General features: G+C 37.8%; 1 protein-coding gene across 3 annotated transcripts in view; it reads right to left on the reverse strand.

Annotated features, from left to right (window-relative positions):
- SPATS2L (spermatogenesis associated serine rich 2 like) overlaps positions 1–22,884 on the reverse strand; it is a 149,844-nt gene that overhangs the window by 45,198 nt on the left and 81,762 nt on the right. For all 3 annotated transcript variants that reach the window (XM_011369207.2, XM_011369206.2, XM_011369208.2), the window contains exons 4-6: positions 8,537–8,645; positions 5,309–5,358; positions 2,487–2,733 (exon numbers count right to left, since the gene is read on the reverse strand). In XM_011369207.2, coding sequence (XP_011367509.1) covers positions 2,487–2,733; positions 5,309–5,358; positions 8,537–8,645 — 406 coding nt within the window. The remainder of the gene's footprint in view (positions 1–2,486; positions 2,734–5,308; positions 5,359–8,536; positions 8,646–22,884) is intronic.

Consider the following 22,884-nt stretch of genomic DNA (forward strand, 5'->3'; position numbering starts at 1 on the left):
ATGCCTTTATGCTAAACTTATAAAACTGAAGGGATTGCGGGATGGCTCTGTGCAAAGGATTCTTCACAGAAAGTTTCACGGTGGGGTTTACAAAAGCACCCTTGAAGAGAGAACTCCTTTAGTGGGTACTTAACTTTCAAGGCAGCTATCCACTGTGAAGTGAAGTTCTTCAATATTGCATTTGCTCTAATGTCATATACTTGATAGAGTTACTGAAATTGTTTTAGGAAGAAGGTATAAATTATAAGTAAATGAACAAATATATGTGCTAGGCTTTTAGTCTATGATTGATATCAAAACAGCTACTTGAGTAATTAGATTTTGAAAGTAATTCATGTGAAAGCAATAACAAGCAAAGTTGGGAATCTGCCACTCGATTATTTAATTTCTTTCTCCTGCCCTGACAATAAATCAAAACATTCTCAAAATCGTAGGTATAGTAAAAACTGAGTTAAAAAATTCCTGGAAAATCCAGATTCTAAATGGAAATAGGTTATTTTTATTGTTGTTTGTTTGGTTTTAAGAAATCACTGTGTAGTGAGGATTACCTAAATTACAGCAGTATTAACAGAGTTGTTAGGTAATGTGTTTATGGTAGAAAATTAGTGCTTTGTGAGAAATCTAAAAACTTACTACTGTGTTGCACAGTGTGTCAGTTATTTAACGCTTCCTCACTGCATCCCTGATGTGGTAAGTGTCATCATGCGATTGTTTATTTGCACCTGCCTCTTCTGTAGGACTGAACTCCTCCTAGGCAGGGACCCTGTCTTACTCATTTTTGATTCATCAGAGGATAGCACTGCCTCATATACAGCAGGTGTGCAATGTATGAGGGCGTTGAGTAAAGTTCTCCCAACTGTTTTCTAAACCTACAAGTCTTCTCTACCATGTCAAGTCTATTGGCCCATCAGTACCCACTGCTCCTGTGAAATCTTTCCAGGTCACTCAGTCGGATGTGGCATTCCTCACCCCAAACCCTAAACTCACCAGTGTACACGGAGGTGTATCTTCTTCAAGGACATAAAGAATGTGATTCCCTCAGGGACTCGACCATACCGTATCCTTCTCTGAATCTACTGTGGCATCTAGCACAGTGCTTTGCATGTAAGAGGAATTTAAAAAGACTGATTCAGTAAAGTCAGGATTTTATGAGTAGAAGAAGGACTTTGGGAATCATCTAGTGCAGTGCTTCTCACTGAGGGATCTACCACCTCTTAGGAGGCACTGTGAAAAACTGACAGGGCATTTTACAAATCTATCAAAATGACTGTGTTAGTGAGAGGGGAGGAAGGGGTGTTAGATAACTAACATCACGGGAATCCTGCACAATAAACAATTGCTCTGCTTCCTGAACTTTCTCATGTCTTCCTACAAACCCAAACTATTTTTTGGTACAGCTTTCCTATACGTGGGATTTCCATGATTCAGCTTCTGTGTAAATTAAGAAAAGATTGTCCTTTATGGTGTTCAGAAGTTTGCCAAGAGTTTTTCACCATTTGGAGAATCACACGGCCAGTCACACGATCACAGTATCTGAGTTGACAACCAGCACCCCTAGGTTAATCTGCATTTCTAGTAGTTACATTCACAATGATTCCATGTCTACATACAAATATACTTATTTACCTCTTACTTCACACATCGAATATAGAGAAGCAGTGTGCACAATATCCATTTGACTATGGTCTTACCTCTTTTAAGTGCAAAGTGATTTATTACAAGTGGGTGTGAACGTTTGGCCATTTTATTAGGCTTTCTCTTTTAGTTGTTCCTGATTTCTTATATCTTTTTACTTTATTGAAATTCTGTATTTAGGTAGATTATACTATCTATGAATTTTATTTTAAGATTTGTTGTAAAAATAGAGCATTTGGTTAGATAGTATTAAGAACCACTGATCTAGTACATTCCAGTATAGTTTCCTCATTTTACAGAAAGGAAATGAGACACAAGAGATGAAATAATGCCTTCAGGGTCATACAGCTATGAAGTACCCTTTCGCAGATTAATTAATATATAGCTATAGCCCAAATAATTAATGTTCCAGATTCTAACATTCTGGAAGATTATGTTCTGTTACATAATTTAAAACACTACTCTTTAATAACTTTTCCTTTTGTCACCAACTATCCCTTCCTTAACACAGCAAACGTATCTAGAAAGAAAATATCTTTAAACTAGAATTTCCATTTTCTTTTTGATCCTAATATAGATGGAAACTGTGTTTTTTAGAAAAAAATAATCCTCTGACTTAGTGCAGGGCTAGACTGAGCAACTGAGCATTTATTCTTTGACCCTGTTATATTCTTCCCACCGCCCACCATCCTGCCGGAAGACTGTCTGAATCTGTGTACAATGCAGAACAACCTTTCACTTCCAACGATATCAACAGCAGCACCAACTGCGCCAATAGTTTCCCTGTAAGTCTTTTTCTTCTATGGCTTCTATGTTTTCTTCAATGTCAACTTCACTTAAAAACTACTGACCTGTGACCCCACGGAGTGCCTTTGAAGGTTCCTCGAGTATTGAGATCTTTTTCTCACGAGGGATAAGGGCTGGTTTTTCGCTGGCAGAATCCGTGGACGAGCTGTCCTTCTCATAGCCATTCACATGGCCATTTTGTATCTGTGGCGGTGGTGCCTGCAGGGGTCCTGCTTCAGGCCTCTCTGCCTTGTCTTTAGCATCTTTGTTGCCTTGATGCTGCTTAGACTTGCTTCTTTTTCTTTTGTTGTTCTAGAATGAGAAACAAATGAGAAGATAATATTATTTAGCTCAGACCCTTGAAATATAAGATGAACCTGAGAGATCAAAATAAGAAATGTTATATGTATATATATGTTTTTTTCATAGATAATATAATCTACCTAGAAACAGAATTTCTAGCTCTTCTAATAGAATGGGTGAAACCTCTTACATCTTTATTAGTCACCCAAATGAATGTAAATATCTTTTCTTACAATAAATTGTATAACTATTTACCTTATAAACATAGTGAAAAAAGATTTCTCTAAACGGAAAAAATAGCAGGAAATGGCTTAAAGGCTGACATATTATTTGAGCTATTGAGGCACTACATATAGGAGTGGTACTACAGTAAAATCTTGTGATAACTTCCCTGAATTCAGATACTGTGCCATTGGGAAATAGTTCTAGTTTCTTAAAGAGGTGATGGGGGTGGGGGATGCAAGGAGGACACTGATACTTTGGGGTAGAGAAAAGGTTGCGGGGAGGATTGGTACAGAAAAGGCAGATAAGTCCTTGTAAGATGAGGAAATAAGAAGCATATCCCACTGGGTCTATGCAATAGGCACTAACTGACCAGGAGATTCTTGGATTGCTGCCACAGTCCAGGAGGTCCCATGCAGCCACAGGATCCATAATCATCCCTGTGAGTATTTAAGCTGGAGCAGACAACTGCTACAAAGTAATACCAAACTGACATGTGTCCACCTGAATTTGGCTTGTCCAGCTGGACCCCCGGACCTCTCAACTGCTAGCTGAACAGAATTACAAGACTTCACTTTATTTTGAAATAATATGATCCTTTTTCAGATAGCTGAAATTTTTTAGACCTGAATTATCACTATATGGCAGAGTTTTACTGTTTCTCTCCTAAAATGTCTGAATGGTCAATATATATAACAATACGTATGAAATTAAGATGTTGATCCTAATTACGTTGTATGCTTTATTGACTTTGGTTTCGTACCTGGTGGATATTCAATGTCCTTAACATTCGGTATGGTACAGGCCTCAGCCAATCAGAACGGATGTAATCCATCAGGACAGACCCTGTCTCACCTGCTGCATCCGTGGGTACCAGCTGAACATCAGCCTGGCTTTGTTCTTCCATGCATTTGAGAAAGAAATAAAAAGAAACAGCTTTCTCTTCTGAATTCTCCTCCCTACTTCCTTTCTTTTCCTTTGAAACCACGGTCATGACCCTGAGTAAGTGCTCCTCTGGAGCAGCGAGAGATGTGCATTCACTGGATGACAGGAAAGGCCAGCAGTATCTATTCCCACACAAGCCTTATGTCTCCTGGGCTGGGGAGACCATTTCCAGTGAACCTCTAAGAGGGAGGCTCAGTAATGAGTCGGGTCTGTAGCTGCTGTCTGCTCCTTTTTTTACGTCAGAGAAATTTTATACCCAAACCACACTCATGAAATTTTTCAATGTAAGTGTAAATACTGCCTTTCAATAACTTTCGAATCATCATCTCACAAAGAAGCCTGGGAAGCTATAATTAAAGATAAGCAGAGATTGTCAAAGATTACATACAACCTTCATACAAAGGTTAGAAAAAAAATCTCATAATTCTTCCTATTCTGCATAAAACTAGGAGGAGAAAAAAGGGGAAAGGATAATTCTAGTAATCTCGAGATTTTGTGAAAGTAACATTGCTTCTTATTTTTATTTTTTCTGGTTTGTTTCGCAGGTCTCTGATCTTCCCTAATGGCGAAGGGTAAACTGGCGTAGTACATCCTGGGACACCAAAAACACAAGGCTTTGCTAGGAAATAGTGGGAATGGGTAGGGCAGTTACTGGACAAAAGAGAAGCAGATTTTTTTGTTTAAGTTATGAAACAGGTTACAGGCCAAGGACAAGAAGGGAGCTGTGTCTTACAGGAGTGAGTGAGCATGCGTGTGCTGTAGAAGAGAGGGTCAGTACGTTAACACTCACACCTCACGTGAGCCCAGAAGTCAGACTCTTTGTGACTAGACAAGAAAGCAAAATAATTTGAAAGGGGCAGATGGAAATCTTCCCACTGTTTTCAAGGAGGAGTCTGCCAGGGTCCTCAAGAAGAGAAAATAGGTCCCTTATTATGATTTTAAGGTGTTTTCTTTTCTTCTTCTTTTATTAACAAAAAATCTAGCTTAGAACTCAGCAGAAAAGTATCTCAGGGCAGCCTTGGACAGATTCTTTCAGTTAGAAAAACATGTGAAAATATATTCAGAGCTTTTCAGGTACCTTTAAACACTCCCTAAATTTTTCCTTTGTGCTACAGGATATGTTCAGGCAAGTTAATGTCTTGAATCCTTTGAATTCTCTGGTTGGGCTCCCTGTCACACTTAAGAAAAACTCTGGGACTTCTAAAACACACCTGGCAGTTAACAACACTGAACAGAATACAAGGGCATTAGTAGTGAGGGTGGCTGGTAATTGAAGAGTCATGAATTTGGAAGCTTTCTGGGTGTACATATTAACATATTTGAAAGCAGCATAAAATTGGCAGCCTTTTTAAAATGATAACCACCATACAAATTTTGATTAAAGATGTTACTAATTTACAATCAATATTAATCTTACCTTCTTTTTTCCTGTCATATTCCATTCTTTTAGAACTTGAATTGCACTACCTAGAAAAAGACAAAGAATCTTCAATGTGCATTCACATAATAAAACACCACACTAAATTCATCTCAGTCTTTCTATCTTGGTAACAATTTTTTTCTTAGCTTTTTCATTTGTTTTGATACATCCTATCTTAATAAAAATGCCAGTTTCATGTTTTATTTCCAGATTTTCATTTAATTCACTGCATGATCTTGGTTTTATCAAAATATTAAGCCCCACTACATGAAGCTTACTTTTTTTTATCATTATGTTGTCTCAGAGAAAATGTATCTATCTTAAGAATTTTCTGATAGTTTCATTGCCATAGGTAGAATTAAAATTGTTCTGTTTGATATATGAATCAAAATATCTATAATCTTCTGGACCAAACATGGAAAGTTTGAATATTATTAACCATATGAATCATGGCTTTTTATGTGGCTATTCCTGCTCTTTATCTGCCTCTAGTCATGATGTTCACAACTTGGCAGGGTGATACGGAGGACAAATTATCTGATATTAGTTTTACTTCTATCACTGTGGACAGGAATGGGATGTAACCTTTGCAAGGCTTCCACTTGAAACAAAAGTTCATCAAATGACAACTGACTCCCAGGTTCTGTTAGCGACATTCACATACATATGTGGAACGGCACAGACTCAGAGAAAAAGTCTAACCTGATTGTTATACAATATTTTAAAAGAAATGTTTTGCCACTGGTCAGTTATAGTAACTGTTTCTATGTAGTCTAAAAAAGTTCTTTCACTCATTCCAACTATTCTGGGGGTAATTTCAACAATGACTTATTAGTAATGAGTACATCAGTTGTTTTCTTAATTAAATAGGTACTTCTAAAAGAGTAGCTCTTAAATGTATTCTTTTAACAATTGTAAGCATTATCATACAATCACATTATACTAATAGTTCTCTACAATGAGGGTGTTGGCCAAACAAAAATAAACTTCAACCTGGTCCTTATACCAAATTTCAAATTAGTAGAGTCCCAATTATTGAGTCTACTCTCACTGTTGGATAAGCAGAGGCCATATTGCTCTGACAACTGTTTTACATGGGCTAATTATTCCTATCTATTCAAAGTTTCCAATTTAATGCCCTTCTTAGACTTTTTGAGTTACATGTACTTGAAATAATAAGACTGCACTTAAAAGTAAGATATAATTCAGACTTTTTATTAACTGGGCTGGTTTTTCTCTGATTTGCCCAGAGAATTAATGTTTCACAGTATTTTCTTTTGAAGAACTTTAGGAAGTCACTTTCATTAGGTTTCTTGGTAAGTCATGCCAATGGTTAATAATCATTAGGGTAGTCCTTCCCTGTAGCTAAACTTCAGTTTTCTAAATTAAATTAAATTAAAAAAAAAACGTTAAGTACTGTTCTTTTTAATCAGAGAAAGGAGGTGCGTTGTCTCCTACTTTCAATTGTAATATTCGATTATTCCTTTAGTTTTCATATTTTGACATAAATTCCATTTTCAATTTAAATGAGATTTTAGAGAGTAATTCTGAAGAATGCACATGTTTACAGAGAATTTTGAAACTGTTATTATTAAATTTTAATTACACTGAAACTGCTTGGAGTTTTTTAAGCCACTTGGAAATAGTGCTTTTAATATGCCTCATAAGTGACTCCCAACAAATATTTTTGATTTTTAGTGGTTTTTAAACAAATTGTCTGATTGGTCCCCCAGACATGAGGCTTCTCAGCGATCAATATACTTTTTTTTTTTTTTAACGAGATCTCAGCATCGACAAGGTGAAAATTTCAAGAAGGATAAGCTAGGTGCTCTATTTAAATATAAATGGATTTGATGAGAGTGTATCAGTTACTGAGCATCTGTGCATTTCATCAGGGTCACTTTGTGGGGGCCTCAATCCAAGCGAGGGTGGGGAGGAATGAGGATAATAACCTTTTTCCTTTTAAAGCTTTTTTCCATGTGAGTGATGTTGGCAAGCGAAACCTGAAAAGAGTTTATCTGAGCCAGGATGTGCGCATTTCCAATTTTTTTTCTTGAGATAAATTGCACTGGATGATGCAAAATCTAATTCATACTGCACCCTCTACCATTTGCTTCTTATGACTAAAGATTCTAAATCTGCTAGTCCGTGAATTGGGGAAAAACAGTAAAGCTATGCACTATGGGTCTGCCTGCAGGTCCATTTTGAATGATAATCATTTTTTAATTCAATTAGGACCCTAAATTTGGCTGCAGACAACGGAATGTGAGCATGTTGCCTAGTTCCAATACCTTGCCTGAAATGTAATTATACTTATAGAAATTTGAGAAGGTTATTCTACTCCTAGGAAAATAAGTAAATCAAACCGTCCTTAACAAATAAAGTATAAATAGGATATAACTGAGAAACATGCTGATAAGTCTTCCTTGACTTTATCTGTCAGATTATGTTTAGTTAGTCCACTGTTACAAAATATAGACAGGACATAATATAGAAGACATGTGCTAATCTAGGACAGGTATGAGATCTTTGTTCATAAATGGAACTTGCTTAATTTGATTAGGAGAGGAGAATTTCCCCACAATTTACAGGAAATGTAAAGCAGTAAGTTATACACGTATAGGATAAACACATTCCTGAGACTTGAGATTCTATAATGTCATTGAAGAGGGGCTGTCCAAAAAAAATTTTTTTTAAGAAAGCAAAAAGGTTCAAGAAATAGACAAGAGGAACTGGTGTTCTGATTAATTAGGCAAACTTGGAATCACAAACTAAGGATGCTACAGAATAAACCAGTCTTCTCAGTTTACGAAAGCATTAAGTTCAAGGATTCCAGTCATAAAGCCAAGTAGAATAATGCTAGTTGATGAGAAGACTTTCCAGATTAGGAATGAACTACGTTATCCTTCATTCACAAGGTCACCATCAAATAAAGGACATGTTTAATAACAAATTGGAATGACTGGTAGACAATGAAACTGGTAGCATTCTTTAGAAACTATCTACAGCCTTTTTTCTAATGATCCAAAAACAAAACAAAAAACAAAAAAAAACTTTAACTTTTGTTCCTATTGTGTTTGTATATGTTTTTAAAACCTAAAATATTTTTGTTAGAATCAAAGTATTAGTAACTAACTGATATTCAATGCATTTAAAGGAAAACACACAGAATACATGGAATATTTAGACCTAACATCTTCGAGTTCAGGGGACGTGTATACATACCATCCACGAAGGCTTGCACTGCTTTATCTACATTGAAATCAAACTGCTGTAGCACCAGGACTATTTCATTATTGCTTTTGTTGGGAACAACTGATCGAACTGCATAGATCTGTAAAGAAAAAGAAAGAAAATGAAAGGTAAACACTTTAAATACTTTTCATTCATGAACTTCTCAGTGGATAGTTATAACTGTTAGAAAGGCCTTGAAAAGCCAACTAGTCTATCTTCTTGCCTTCAAACACACTCGAGGCATTTCAGACCAGTGTAAATTCATCCTTGTAATCACCTTGATGCCCTCTTTATTATGTACACATTTCTACAAAGATCCCCTTGTTAGGACTTTAATTGCAAGTGTGAAAAGGCAACTCTGGTTTAGCTATCTACCCTCCCCCAAGATTCCAAATGCATACAAGATGTGTTTTCAGTGAGGACACAGATGTTTTCTGTCTCAGGCTCTCCTTTCCACTGGCTCAGTGCAGGGGTGGAGTGTGGGAAGTGAGGTGGGTATCTTTGGAAAACATGCAGAAATAGCCTCATGCCTCAGCTTCTCTTATCTGTACGGTGGAAACAGTCATCTCGAGGTTCATGCAAGTGTGTTGTGAAACTCCATTAATGTTTATAGAGATATAAAAATGTGGGACATTGTAGTTTTGAAATGGCAGTCTTAGCCAAAATACAAAATACAAAAAAAAAAAAAAAAAGAAAAAGAAAAAGAAAAAGAAAAAAAAGAAAAGCTCCCAAACACATTTTCTGAAAACCAAACATTTAAAACATAGTAAGAGTAAATACATGTATGAGAGCTAAGGATCTCAATAGAGTAGGCTGATATTCAATTTTCAATGATCTATATGTATTTTGTAGTCAAATTTAGCATTGTATTCTTTATTCTGGCATAACAGAAAGAATCGATCTTTATCTCACAACACTTGTAATTACTACAGGATGCTCTATCTACTTTAGCAAAATCTGGCTCACTGAGCTTTCTATCAAGGGGATTACTATAGTTGTTACTGACAAATACTAGAGTACTACATGGTGCAAAGGTTAAGTGGCATCCATAGTGATGATCACGAAAGCACTGCACAATCTTTACATGTTTACATCAATGGTGAATGATGACCAGTTGAGATTGAGTTACATGCAGCTTATTGTAATCAGATTCATAGCATATGGATATATGAGTATAATATGTGCAATGTGACTCTATTGACTAGAACATTTAATTAATAGCCTATTTCCTAATTATGTTAGAAAATAGGCAGCCTTCTCCATGTAGATCTGTGTATAAGAGTATTTAGATTAGTGAGAAGACATGAATGGGAGGTAAAGGGAAAGGCATTTAGGCAGAAGAAACTGCATGAATGAGGAGCAAGGCACAGATGAGGAGGGAGTGGCTGAAGCTGAGTAAGGAAGGAGATAGAGGGTGAGGCTTCTAGAGTGTAAGATGAGGTCAGAGGTGGCCAGGGACCTGGTCATGCAGGGCCTCGAAGGCTGTGCAAAGGACTTAAGTCTTGTGAACGTCACTCGACCATCCTTTGGTTAAATTGTCTTTTCTTATTCATTGATTGTGCTAGGAAGAAAGCCCTATACTTATATCTACATAGCATTGTATAAGTTAAGGTGTGGATCTGATACACTTATATATTGTAGAATGATTGCTACCATAGCATTAACTAACATCTCCATCCCATCGCATAATTACCACTTCATTTTTGTGGTAAGAACTTTTAAGATTGACTCTCAACAACTTTCAAGTACATAATACAGCATTATTACCTACAATTGCCATGCTGTAAATTAGATCCCTAGAACTTGTTAATCTTATAACTGTAAGTTTGCACCCTTTGACCAATATCTCCCCTGCATCCAATCCAGGAAAGTCGTTAACAGTGTGTGTCCAACAATAAATACAATGGCCTTATAGTTATCAGTGCATTGGAGTTATGTTTAAACATTACATGTTATCCTTCTAATGTAGTTCTTTAAATAAAATTCTAGCATTCAAGGCACTGCGGTTGGTTAGTATATAAGGTATCTTATATTACCACCTCAGCCATGTCCTTCTAAATAATATAATGCTTAGTTATTAATTTAGTTAACAACATTATACAGCTGACTCTTGAACAACATGGGTTTGAACTGCACAGGTCCACCTATATGTGGGTTTTTTTTCAATAATTACTGTAAATGTGTTTTCTATATGATTTTCTTAATAACATTTCCTTTCTTTAGCTTACTTTATTGTAAGAATACAAAATATAATACATATAACATACAAAATATGTGTTAACACTTTATGTTATCAGTAAGGCTTCCGATCAAAAGTAGGTTATTAGCAGTTAAGTTTTTGGGAAGTTAAAGTTATACATGAATTTTTGACTGTGTGGGGGATGAAGACCCCTAACCCCCGTGTTGTTTAAGGGTCAACTACAGTTACATTAGACCAGAGTTTTCAATCCACTTGCACAGCTATGTGATCAGTAAAGACCCAGATTTATTGAATAAAGATAAACTAACTGTTCTACCTGTTTCTAGTCTCTCCCCTGCAAAATATATTTTATTATACTAAGGCAAAACATAGTACAAAACATGGCTTACAGAGACACTTCTTTTTTAGACATTTATACTACTCTTGATTATCCCTCAAGTAAAAAAAAAAAAAAAAATACAACCACAGTCTAATATAGTAAACATCTACTCTAGCTCTGAATGTACCCTTAGAAAATTGTCAATAATCAAGTTCTGATATCAAATCTAACTATGAATATTGCATACAATTCCCAGAGGAAGAAAGGAATATCAAGTTTAAAAAAATGAGATAAAAGAGGAAAAAATAATTTCTGCCTATTCTTAGATATTCCATAGTAATGTTGAATTATAGTGAATTTCTGGACTAACCTCTGTTTCTACTTTAATCACTGGCCTTAGCTATTTTGAAGAGAGTAGTATTGTTTCTCCACCTTTTTATTTATATTCGCTACATTTATTTTCCTATGAAAATGTCTTTGAGAAAGATGGAGAAATCATGTGCACTCATATGTGTGCATAAAAATACAGAAAACTAAAAAAATTAGAAAAGAAATACGAGAGCCTCAGTGTCACTATTTATGATTCATTAGAATCATGAGGTCTAAGCATTTAAATCTCAAAGAGAGCTCATTATGAAGTAGTTTTAAATATAAAGAAAGGATGACAAAGGCAGTGGCATAGCGAGGTTGTGCTGAAAGGCTGCCTTTGCATTTGGAAATGAAGCTCCTGGAGGAATGGATCAATCAATGCGTGACTAATGGTAGTTTGCATATGGGGAACTCATAAACTTCATGCCTGCAGTGGCTGTTTTGCAGAGGCTGTTTTTGGCACTGCTTAAGATACACAGCCTTTACTTCACTGCCACAGCCCAAGCTGATGTGCCTGCTGTTGTGGCTTCACACCGAAGCCCACTGTTTGAAGCTGCACTTGACTGCATCCCCAAGGGTTCTCATGCCATAAACAGAGTGGTCCAGGAGGGCCCAGGCGGCGGTGCAAGCTGTTGGGTGACAATCAGACCGCTAGTTAGCAGTTCATTTAGCAACTGCTTTACCTTTCCCAAATCACATTCCCCCGTTTTGCTCTTCTAATTTAAATGTGGTTTGGCAAATTCAGTTTGCTATTGAGAAATCTGCCTTTTCCACCTCAAAAGTTGTTTTTATTTAACCTTCAGCATTTTACTATTCCCTTCCCTTTTCTCTCTGGGGCTTTCTATCTGGCTCGGCAGGTTTTGCCTCGTTCTGCCTTAGGCCCGCCCTGCTGGCATTTCGCCCACACTAAGCAGGGAGGCAATGTGGCTTTAACAAGCTGTTTCATTTCGGCTTCCTACATTAACCTACCTCCTCAATACCTGAGTTGTTTGGTTTAAGAGCTATTAGCAGATTTCCTCATTTACACTGTGCATTTTTTAAGCCTGTGATGATGACTCTTTAGAAATTCTTCTTGGCTTACTGATGAGTCATTTAGACTATGTCTGAGTTTCAAAAATAGTTCTGACCAAAGTTTTCAGTCCACCTACACAGCCGTGTGATCAGTAAAGACCCAGTATTATCAAATAAACATAAAATAACTGCTCTCTCTGCTTCCAGTCTCTCTCTTGCAAATTCATTCCGAGGCCGCTGTCAGGCTGCTCTTCCTAAAGTATGATGATGACCATATTACTGCCTTCCTTAAGAATAAAGTTAAATCTCTACAACCTGGAATTCGAAGGCATCAGCAATTGGGCTTCAACCTGCTTTTCCAAACGCTTCTCTTGCTCTGCTCTTTACAGATGTGCACAAGCCCAGTGATGGCCCCTCAAGGCTCCCACCCTCACCTCTGTGTGTTTTGCCTTTGACCTGAGATGTGTCTGCTTGTCCGAATCATATATTCCAGCTTAAATGCCATGTGTTCCATGAAGTCTTTGACCATCCCTGCCAGAAGTCATCCCTGCCTCCTTTCAATTCCCATAACCCTTAGCAGGTGTCTCTTGACACTTAGCACCTTCCACTTTATATCCTAGGTGTTTATGTACATGCTGTATCTACTAGATGATAAGCAACATAAGGACAGAATGCTTCTTTCGGCCTTTTTGCATAATCACTATGCCTATCCCAAGTGACTAATAATGCGTATGTAGTAGGTATTTAATAACTATTTGTTGAATGAGAGAATGTTGCTTTATAGGTATACCAGGCTTCTGTTTTGAGTCAAAGGAGTATCCAATCAGCGTGTTTGGACCATAACCACTCTGCATTTACCATCTACAATAACGGGGTGAGTCTCAGTTGATGTGACCTAAACATTTTATGGGTTGCGAGAGTACACGTATGTTCCTTAAATTCAATGACAAAGATGGAAAAAGTATTTATAAGACTGGATAACTTTACTTTCTTTATGATAAGGTATGTTATTTTGTGGAATTTTAAAACTATCAAAGGGCGTAGTAACTACCTATCCTTGCAAAGCTTGGCCCAGCAGACAGATACTGGTTGAGCTCCTATTAAGTGACAAGCACCAAAGACATAAAGGGGAACCATGTACACTTCCTCCCCTAAGAGGGACAGTGTAGCACTGGAGCCAGAACCAACTGTACCCAAAAGTGTGTAATAATGCTGCGCTGTCTTTAAGAATAAGGCATTATGGTACTACATAGAAAGGAGCAGTTAAGTTTGTATGAGGAGGGGAGAATACTTTATAGAGGAGATAGGCAAATGTCATGGAAGGAACTTTGAGATTAAATACACTTTTGTTCTAATCGTGGCTATGCGACGTGCTAGCTCTGTGACCTTGGATGAGTTGCTTAAATAGTTGAAACTTGGTTCTGTAGCTATAAAATGAGGATATTATCTGCTGGAATCTCTGCAAAAATGAAAAGAGATGATGCAATGTAAAGTGTCTGATGTAGAATTTGGCATACAATAGCTGCTCAATAAATTTTAAAAAGAAAAGAGTGGGAGCATTTACGTTGGGCCACTAAAGAAAGTTTTCGCTAGGTGTAAAGGTTGACGATTGAAAGAACATGTGGCTAGAATGTTGGCCAAGACTTGTTCGAGGGAGAATGCCCTGTATATCTCTTTTCCTAAGAACCTTCCTCCACAGCCTCGCAGCCAGTGGGCCCAGGGCTCTCCTCGACCTCCCCGCTCCTGCAAGCTGACTAGGAAGGACCAGAAGGAAGCCCATCTCTAGGGTCACTAATGACACGTGTTTTTTCTCTCCCTCTCATTCTTTCATTTATTTATCCACTAAATGCCTTCTATGATCAGGCACTGTACGAGTGGCTGGATATAGTAGCAACAAAATAGATATGATCACTACCAAACCAAGAGAGGAAAATAGGTGTAAACATGTAAATTAAAAAATACATAGAATTGCAGCTCCATGAGTGACTGATACGAAGGAAGCAATCGGAATATAATGACAATGATCACAGTGGTCAGGAAGGGGCCTGAAAAGACAAAGTGGACCAATCGGATTCTCTGCCGTGGCAGCATAGACTACTCATCACATAGGAAGAAAACAGAGGCATTTTGGAGCTGCTTCGCTCTCTGCCTTTCCTGCTTCTTCAACTTTTCCTGAAGTCCCATGAGACCCTCCCAGAACTTTATAATAACCTCTTTTTTACTTGAACTAGTTTGAAGGAGTTTCATTTTCTAGAACGAGTAGCAAGTGCCTACAGGCAACATTAGTAGCTAGGGCTGAAAACAAAAATAATAAAGCCAAATAATTAGTCCAATTGGAGAAATGGACAATTTTAAAGACAAATCCAATTAGCATGTGAATGACAGAAAGGAGAAGAGAGGCCCTTGAACTCATGTTGCTACAATTATTTACTTATGTGTCTATTTGCCCCACTGGGATGTGAACTCCTGAGTGACAGCGATCATATGTTCCTATCATGGAACAATGGCTGGCATTCGCTAGATAATTCATAAATGTTGAATAAATGAATGAATGACTGATTGAACAAAAGGAAGCAGAGAATCTAATTAGATGGTCACTGAAATTTCCCAGTTTTATTTATCTTTTTTTTTTTCAGTGCATCTCTGTAAGTCAGTATAAAATATTACACAATACTAAAAATTATTGAAACCCCAAATGTATGGAGTACCTCCTAGGTCCCAGGCACTGCATGCGCATGGCTGGTCTTAGCCTTGAGGAGCTTGCAGTCTTGGAGGTGAGGTATTGTAATCTTATCCCCTACAATAAGGAGAGCGATCAAACAGCTAGCAACCTCCTTTTTGCACCAGTCAGAACCAGAGTTATTTATGGGTGTGCCTTCCTGCAACTTTGAAAGGAATTTTATAATCAGCTTTGGTCACACTTCTCAAAGGCTGAGCTGTTCTGAGATGCCTTAAAAACAGCTCATCTGTGTATGTTTTGCTTCACTTGCTGGGCCACTAATATTATCTTCACAGTAATGAAGGCAGTTCTCCTGTGAATCTTCTTGGGGAAGAAAATACTCTTTGCAGACCAGTACCTTTGCATCATGGATAATTGTATAATTTAATTGCCTTTCCTAGCATCTACTTTCTGCCAGTAAAAAAATATGCATGAGGTACTGTCATGTTCTACTTGGCTGACTTTTTAGGAATTAACACCAGGGGTACAAATCAAAATTAACTTTTTTTTTTTTTTTTTGGCAGGAAACCAGGATTAGAAGGAATAATGAAAATTTGAAGGTGGAGAAAAAAACACGTTTTTCACAGAATTGTGGAGAGTTTAAAGTAGGACTTAGAGATAGTGTAGTTGTGGTTTTTCAGACTTTAAAGAAAATTCAAATCACCTGGGGACCTGAATGGAATGCAGATTCTGATTCAGAAGCTTGGGGTGGAGCCCAAGAGTCTGCACCTCTACCAGGCTCTCAGGCAATGCAGATCTTATTTATCCAAGCATGTGGCAGGCAAAATAATGGCCCCCAAAAGACATCCATGCCCTAATCTCCCAGAACTTGTGAACATGTAAGGTTACATGGTAAATTAATTTTACAGATAGAATTAAGGTAGTTAATCAGCTAACCTTGAGATGGGGAGATTTTTCTGGGTTATCTCACTGGGACCAATGTAATCACAAGGGTCCTTATAAACAGAAGGAGGAAGAAGAGAGTCAGTGTCAGCGTGATGCAATGTGAGAAAGACTTGACAAGCCATTGCTGGGTTTGAAGATGAAAGGGTACCATGAGCCAAGGAATGCAGGCAGCTTCTAGAAGATGGAAAAGGCAAAAAGCTAATTCTCCCCTAGAGCCTCCAGTAAGGAATACTGCCTTACTGACACCTAGATTTTAGCCCATTAAGACCCAGTGACATCTGAACTCCAGAACTCTAAGAGAATAAATTTGCGATGTTTGAAGGCACTACGTTTGTGGCAATTTGTTACATCAATGGGAAACTAATAGAGTGGACCATACTTTGAGGGACAAAGGTCTACTGTCTTCCTCCTAATATGGAGATGTCGTTCCCTTTCCCATCAACTATCTTCTCAGAGGGCAGCTCTCTCCCCATATGTGCATATTTTGAGAGAATTCTAACTGTTCATTCATTCAAGCCAGATTTTGTGAGGGAAAGTGAGATAAATCTGACAGTCTTTGTCCCCAAGGAGCTGATGAAACAGTAGGAAAAAAAGGCAAAGTCATAAATAACAACTATCTCACGAGTCATTCTGCCATCAAAATCCCCACTGAAAAACCTGTTCACCATTCTGTCTTTTATGACAGGTTCCCTTTGCTTTTCACCTGGACTCTGGAAAAAGCTTACTAACTGGAATCCCTGGCTTGGTTTCTCCTCTCTCCAAATTATCTTAAAACAATCACTGCACAATGAATCTCCCCGAAGTATGTGAGCATGTTCACTAACTGAGAGAAGAGGCCGGCAACAAGAAAGAATTTGAAGAGAGGAAAGACAGAAGATAAGTTATGAAACAAAGTCCCAGGGGAAATGGGGGGGAAATAAAAGGTATCACAATCCACGTGGAAAAGCAAGCTTTAGAAAGGAGGGGAGATAGTTCTCTTATTCTTGCAATTCTGAGAAAGGAGAAAAGGAGAAAAAGAAAGAGTGAAGTGCAAATAAAAACTTGAGATTGTGAAGAGTAAAATTTAAGGAAACTATTTCCTCTGTGTGAGAGTTTTAGAATTTGCTTAGGGCTAAAAAAGTGGAAAAAGTTTAGAGCTCCTTTTCGGGAATGTGACAGTAAACGGCCTAGATGAATGAAAGGATGCTGAGCAGGACTGAACGCCCTCTGATGCCGGATAACACAGAGCTGTCATGAAGCCGACTGGCATGGCCTTCCCTAGAGAGTCTCAATAAGCTGCAAGCAGGAGCAGAGAAAAGGAATGATCCAAGGTTAAAACCATAAGAAACATAGTAGTAGATCCTTGGGCTCAGGGATATGGGGGCTGAGAATCATTAAGGTAGCCGATCAAAGCATCTGTGAAGATGGAAGACTAGGGAGAGGCTAAGGGATGAGAGCTCCAGTGGAGAACAAAGAGCAGATGTTAAAGAGATGGAGAGGATGAGAGGGGTGGGTAACAAGAAGGATGTGGCCAGAAAGGGAATGTTGGATATTGCCAATCCTTGGTCCTAGTTCTGCTGTCTGTTGTGTAAGTATACTCTTGTTTTCTAAAAACCAGCCTTTCACTTTTTTCAAGGAAATAAAGTATTCCCCAGAATTCCATGTGTTATGTAGTAAATGTTTTCGTAAGTTTCATTTCTCAAGATTTTACCACCCTGGGCAAGCTCCTCTGAGTGTATCCTGTTGAAATGTGGTCCTGTAAATAAAGCACATTGTTGCAGAGATGGTGGGACCTGCCTGTCTTGGTTGGACACTTTATATCCGTTAAAGGAATCAAAGATAGCATTAGCACTTTTAGGAGATACATCAATTATTGCCTCAAAAGGAGCTTATTCTGCTACGAACACACCCTGAATTACTTCTGTGACAAGTATCTCCTGTCTTATACTTGTGTAGTGACTAGAATGTGAGGGTAGGATTTTGCATCCATCTTTGTTAAATTTCGATCTGTAAATTCTGACCCATCGCTCCAGCTAGCTGTTATCTTTCAGAATCTTGCTTTTTTGCCACCCAAAACAGGGATACATTAGTCATTCCTTCCAATTTTGTGTCATTTTAAAAATCCGTTGACATCTTCTATATCTTGTCCAAATTGCTGATTTGAATTTTGGATGGGCCAGAGCCAAGTACAGAGGCCAGAATATTGCCATGAAAACTTCTCTCAGAGTTCATATTGATCTTTTAATCCATGTTCATTTGTTTACTCATTCATTCAGTCAGTCACAATATACAGACTATTCTAGAAGCTGAGCTGTAGGCAGTGACATACAACCGTTGACCTGCTTTGGAGTTGGTAGTCTAGAAAGACAGATGTTTGATGAGCGTTATAGAAAGGACGTAGAGATGCTTTGGGTGTCATAACAGGGGACCTATCTTAATCTAGAGTCAGGGAAGCCCACTCTAAGAATTGATGTTCATTTAAACTGAGGATGAGGGATGAGTACGACTAAGACAGGAGAGGGGAAGGGGAGAAGAGATGGAGATCCCAGGAAGAGTACACAACATCTACTAAAGGACAGGACTGAGGGTCTAGAAGCACTTCCAAAGGAATGAAAGCTTCAGGCTTGTTGGAGCATTAAATGTTACTAGGAAGGATATTTTAAATGAATTTGGATCAAAAAGGCATGGGGCATACGTATGCAAGGCCCTGCAAACCATCTTATAATTTTGAGCCTTATTCTAAGGGCAAGCCATTGAAAGGTTTTACTCAGAGAAAGAATGTGATTTGCGTATTTAAGAAGGTCATTGTGGTTTCTATGTGGATGAGTTAGAAGGGATCAAATGGATGCTAGTTAGGATTCTAAAGCAGTATCAAGGGGAGAAAAGTGGACCGAGATGGGGCAGAGTAGAAAATGACTCACAAATTACTGGGGAGGAAGGGATTCGTTTGTGTTTAACTAGATGCAAGGAATGCGGAAGGCAGGGAATCTGGATGACATCCAGGTTTCTGGCTGGAGTGTTTGTTTACGTGGATAGTGGTGCCATTTCCTGAGAAAAGGAGTCCTGGTGGAGAAGCACATGCATGAAGGCCTGGGAGGCATCAACGTCCAGATACTTAGAAAGCAGCTGAATCTCTCAATCTGCAGCTAGCTCTAAGGAAGGGATACAGATTTAGGCACTGTCAGCATTCAACAGTGGTTCTCAGCCCTGGCAGCGAAATGGAATCACCTGGCGAGTTTTAAAAATATACCTAGAGCTGAGTCCCACCTTGAACAATTAAATCTGGGTCTGGACAGTGATTATTTTTTTTTAAGTTTTTCTAGTGCTTCTAATGTCCATCCAGAATTGAGAACCATGAGTGAGAGATAAAAGGGAAGTCACAGAAAAGTAAAGGATAGTATGAAAAAAAAAAAAAGAAAAAGAAAAAGAAAAAAGAAACAAGGTGGCATAGAACAGACCACTTTTTAGTTATAACCACTCACCTATCAACTAATTTACCTGCATGAACTATCTACTCATCCACATCTTTCCGTTTTTTGTGCATCATTTCAAAAATATCAGTTCTAGGTTGAAACAGTTTTACTTTTTGAAAGGGTATTCCAGTTCTCTACTGCTGCATAATGAGTCACCCCAACACTGTGGCTTAAAACAACAATCAATCTGTTATTTTTCAACGTTTTGGTGGGTCAGGAATTCGGAAAGAATTTGCTGAGTGGGTCTGCCTTGGGGTCTCTCATAGAAACAGATGGAGGAGCTGGTATAGTCAGGGAGAGGGATGCTGGTACGGCTAGGGTCTGGTTGGGCATCTTTTTCTCTTCATGGAGTCTCAGGTCTTTTCCATGTGATCTCTCCTTACGGACTAGTCTGGGCTTCCTTATAGCATGGTGGCCTTAGAACATTCAGATTGTTTACATGGCAGTCCAGAGCTCCAGCATAAATATCCCAACCAGTGAGGCAGAAGCTGAATCATCTAGCTTTGGAAGTCACATAGTGTTACCCCTCTTCCTGCTATCCTGATCAAATCAGTTCCAAAAGGCTACCCAGTTAAAGGGGAGAGGCACAGACCCCACCCTCTTAATACGGGAGATATTGTTGTGGTCCCTGGAGAATAAAATTTGCCTCAAAGAGTTAAAAATAACAATAATCTAGATTTCTTTCCATCAGTTCTGGGTCTGTATTTTGTCAAGTCACTGAACATTTGAGGAAAATAATAATTTAACAGTTATAATACTAAATGAAAACTGAGAGCTTAAAAAAATGATATAATTTAATTCCTAAAAACTTGACTTGTAGAGCAACAGATACATTCTCAAGTGGACTTTTCTCCTATCTAAAAAATAGTAAAATTAAAGTCAGATAAACAAAGTATCTTAAATCTTATAATTTAGTCCATGATAAATTTTTCATATCAGAATTCTCACTTTTATTTTAACACTTGCGGGATATATGTGTGTATATATATATCTATATCTATATCTAGATAACTATATAGATATATCTATCTATCTATCTATCTATCTATCTATCTATCTATCTATCATCTACCCACCCACCCACCTATCTCAAATGGTTGCTCTTAGTAGCAGTTGACCCTCTAATCTCTGTTGAGACAAGCAAAGGGCTTAATACACATTTCATTGCATGCATTGAACTAGCATGTATTCAGTGTATACCTCCATGTTGTCTATAATTGTATTTGATTTTTCCTCATATTTTCCCAGAACGACAAGTTAGATGTGCACATAATTTAGGGCAGGGTGAGCCCCTGAGGCCATTGGAAATCTGTTTGCAACCAGCATATTACACCCACATAGTATTAGGATTTAGGTAAATACTTTCTCTGATGAAATCCATATTTGGATTTATTAGGGAAGAAAAAAAAGGCAATGTTATTTTTATAAGACATTTTGTTTTTGGTATTTTAATCAGAATAGAGAAGTAAGATAGTTTTAATTTATCTTCTGCTTCTAACTTAGATTATTCAGTCAAAATCTTTCCTCCTTTCTTTGGAAGTTAAGGTCTCCACTTGGCAGGGGGTGGGGGGATGGGTGGGTAATTATTGACATCCACTCTCCCTGTGGATTTTTTTTCTCACTCATTCACAGAATTTACAGATAAAGAGTACCATAAAAGTGTAAGTCACTAATACCCTTTAATCAATACCAGAATAAAGGAGTTAATTACCCTTTAGTCAATACCAGAATAAAGGAGTTAAGTTAATCTCTAAATTATACCAATCTTGGATATTTCTTCACTGTGGCATGAAGGAAGGAGACTATCTGAACACCGTGGAAACCAGGAACACATTCTCTCTTTGGGGGAACTGTGTTTGTTCACCCACATATCATTTTTTTTTTTTAATTTTAATGGGTTTGACCAATTAAAAAAAGGTATGCTGGTTTAAACAACAGTAAAAATTATCATCTGACCAGATCTTGTCTCTCAATGATTTTATTAGTTTATTCGTTTGCTTTTTCTCTAAAGGCAGTAAAAAGAGTTAAAGCTAGTTGTACAGTCTTAGTTAAATAACTAAAATTACAGTTTGAGTCAATAAAAAAAACATTAACAAATGTCCATTATTGGATGAGCAGATAAAGAAAATGTGGTGTACACGTACAATGGAATATTATTCGGCCTTAGGAAGGAAATACTGTCATATGTCTTAACATGGATGAATCTTGAGGACACAGCGTTAAGTGAAATAAGCCAGTCAGAGGGCAAAATACTACATGCTTCCACTTATATGAGGCATTTAAAACAGTCAAACTCATAGAAGCAGAGAGCAAGAATAGTGGTTGCCGAGGACTGGGGGAGGAAGACGGGGGTTGCTGTTCAACGGATACAAAGTTTCAGTTATACAAGATGATTTTTAGAGATCTGCTGTACAACACTGTGCCTGTAATTAATACTGTATTGTACACTTAAAGAGAGTAAACCTGATGTTAATGTTCTTACCACAAATAAAAGACAAATGTTAACTTTATGTAAATGATCCCCAGTAACCATTTCAATACATTTTTATTGATAGTTATCTTCAAGGATTGAGAAGCACAGTTGTGAAGGGTCCAGAGACAGGGGAGCAACAGAAATGCCGTACCAGCGAACGATAAAGGGGCCTTAGAGATGGTTTAATTCCTTTATTTTTACAAGAAACTGAGTACAGAGATGTTATGTACTACATTCAAACTGAGGCAGCTGCTTTGTATCAGGACTAAGGGTGTCCCAGATTCTCTGATACGTGACCCCTTTTCGGTCTTGCATGGACCCTATGAGAGGGAAAAGATCACAGATTCATCCGGTGTCAGGGTTGGAAAGGGTTTCGGAGATCCTCCAAGAGAATTCCCCTACTTGGCAGATAAGAAAACTGAAGCTCAGAGAGGTTACACAATGTACCGAAGGACACATAGTTTTTCAAGAGAATTAACAAGTCTCTTGTTTCCTTAAACGTCATTAGAAATAGAGTATACTTTGAAGAGAAAATAAGGCTACTAAATCATCGTTTGCCCTAGAAGTTGAGAAGACTCCCTACACTAGTGGCAGCATGGCTCAACTTACTAAGGGAAGGAAAATTATACAGTTTGTATTATAATTAACTAATTACTTTAGCAAAGTCGTTCTTGAAGTTTTTATTGATTTTCTTCAATAAACATATAAATCTCATGCTTTTAGAAGATTGAATTCCAAAATAGGTATTTCAATTTCCTTTTTACATATAACATTTTGTTATACTCTCAAATATTGTGGGGGCCTACGGAAATCTCCCACTGCGGGAAGTATAGTTGACTGACAGCCCAACCGCTACCCTTCTGGATCCTTTCATGCCACACTCCCCCCAG

This window comes from Pteropus vampyrus, unplaced genomic scaffold (genome assembly GCF_000151845.1).
Source record: "Pteropus vampyrus isolate Shadow unplaced genomic scaffold, Pvam_2.0 Scaffold146, whole genome shotgun sequence".
Classification (NCBI taxonomy): domain Eukaryota; kingdom Metazoa; phylum Chordata; class Mammalia; order Chiroptera; family Pteropodidae; genus Pteropus; species Pteropus vampyrus.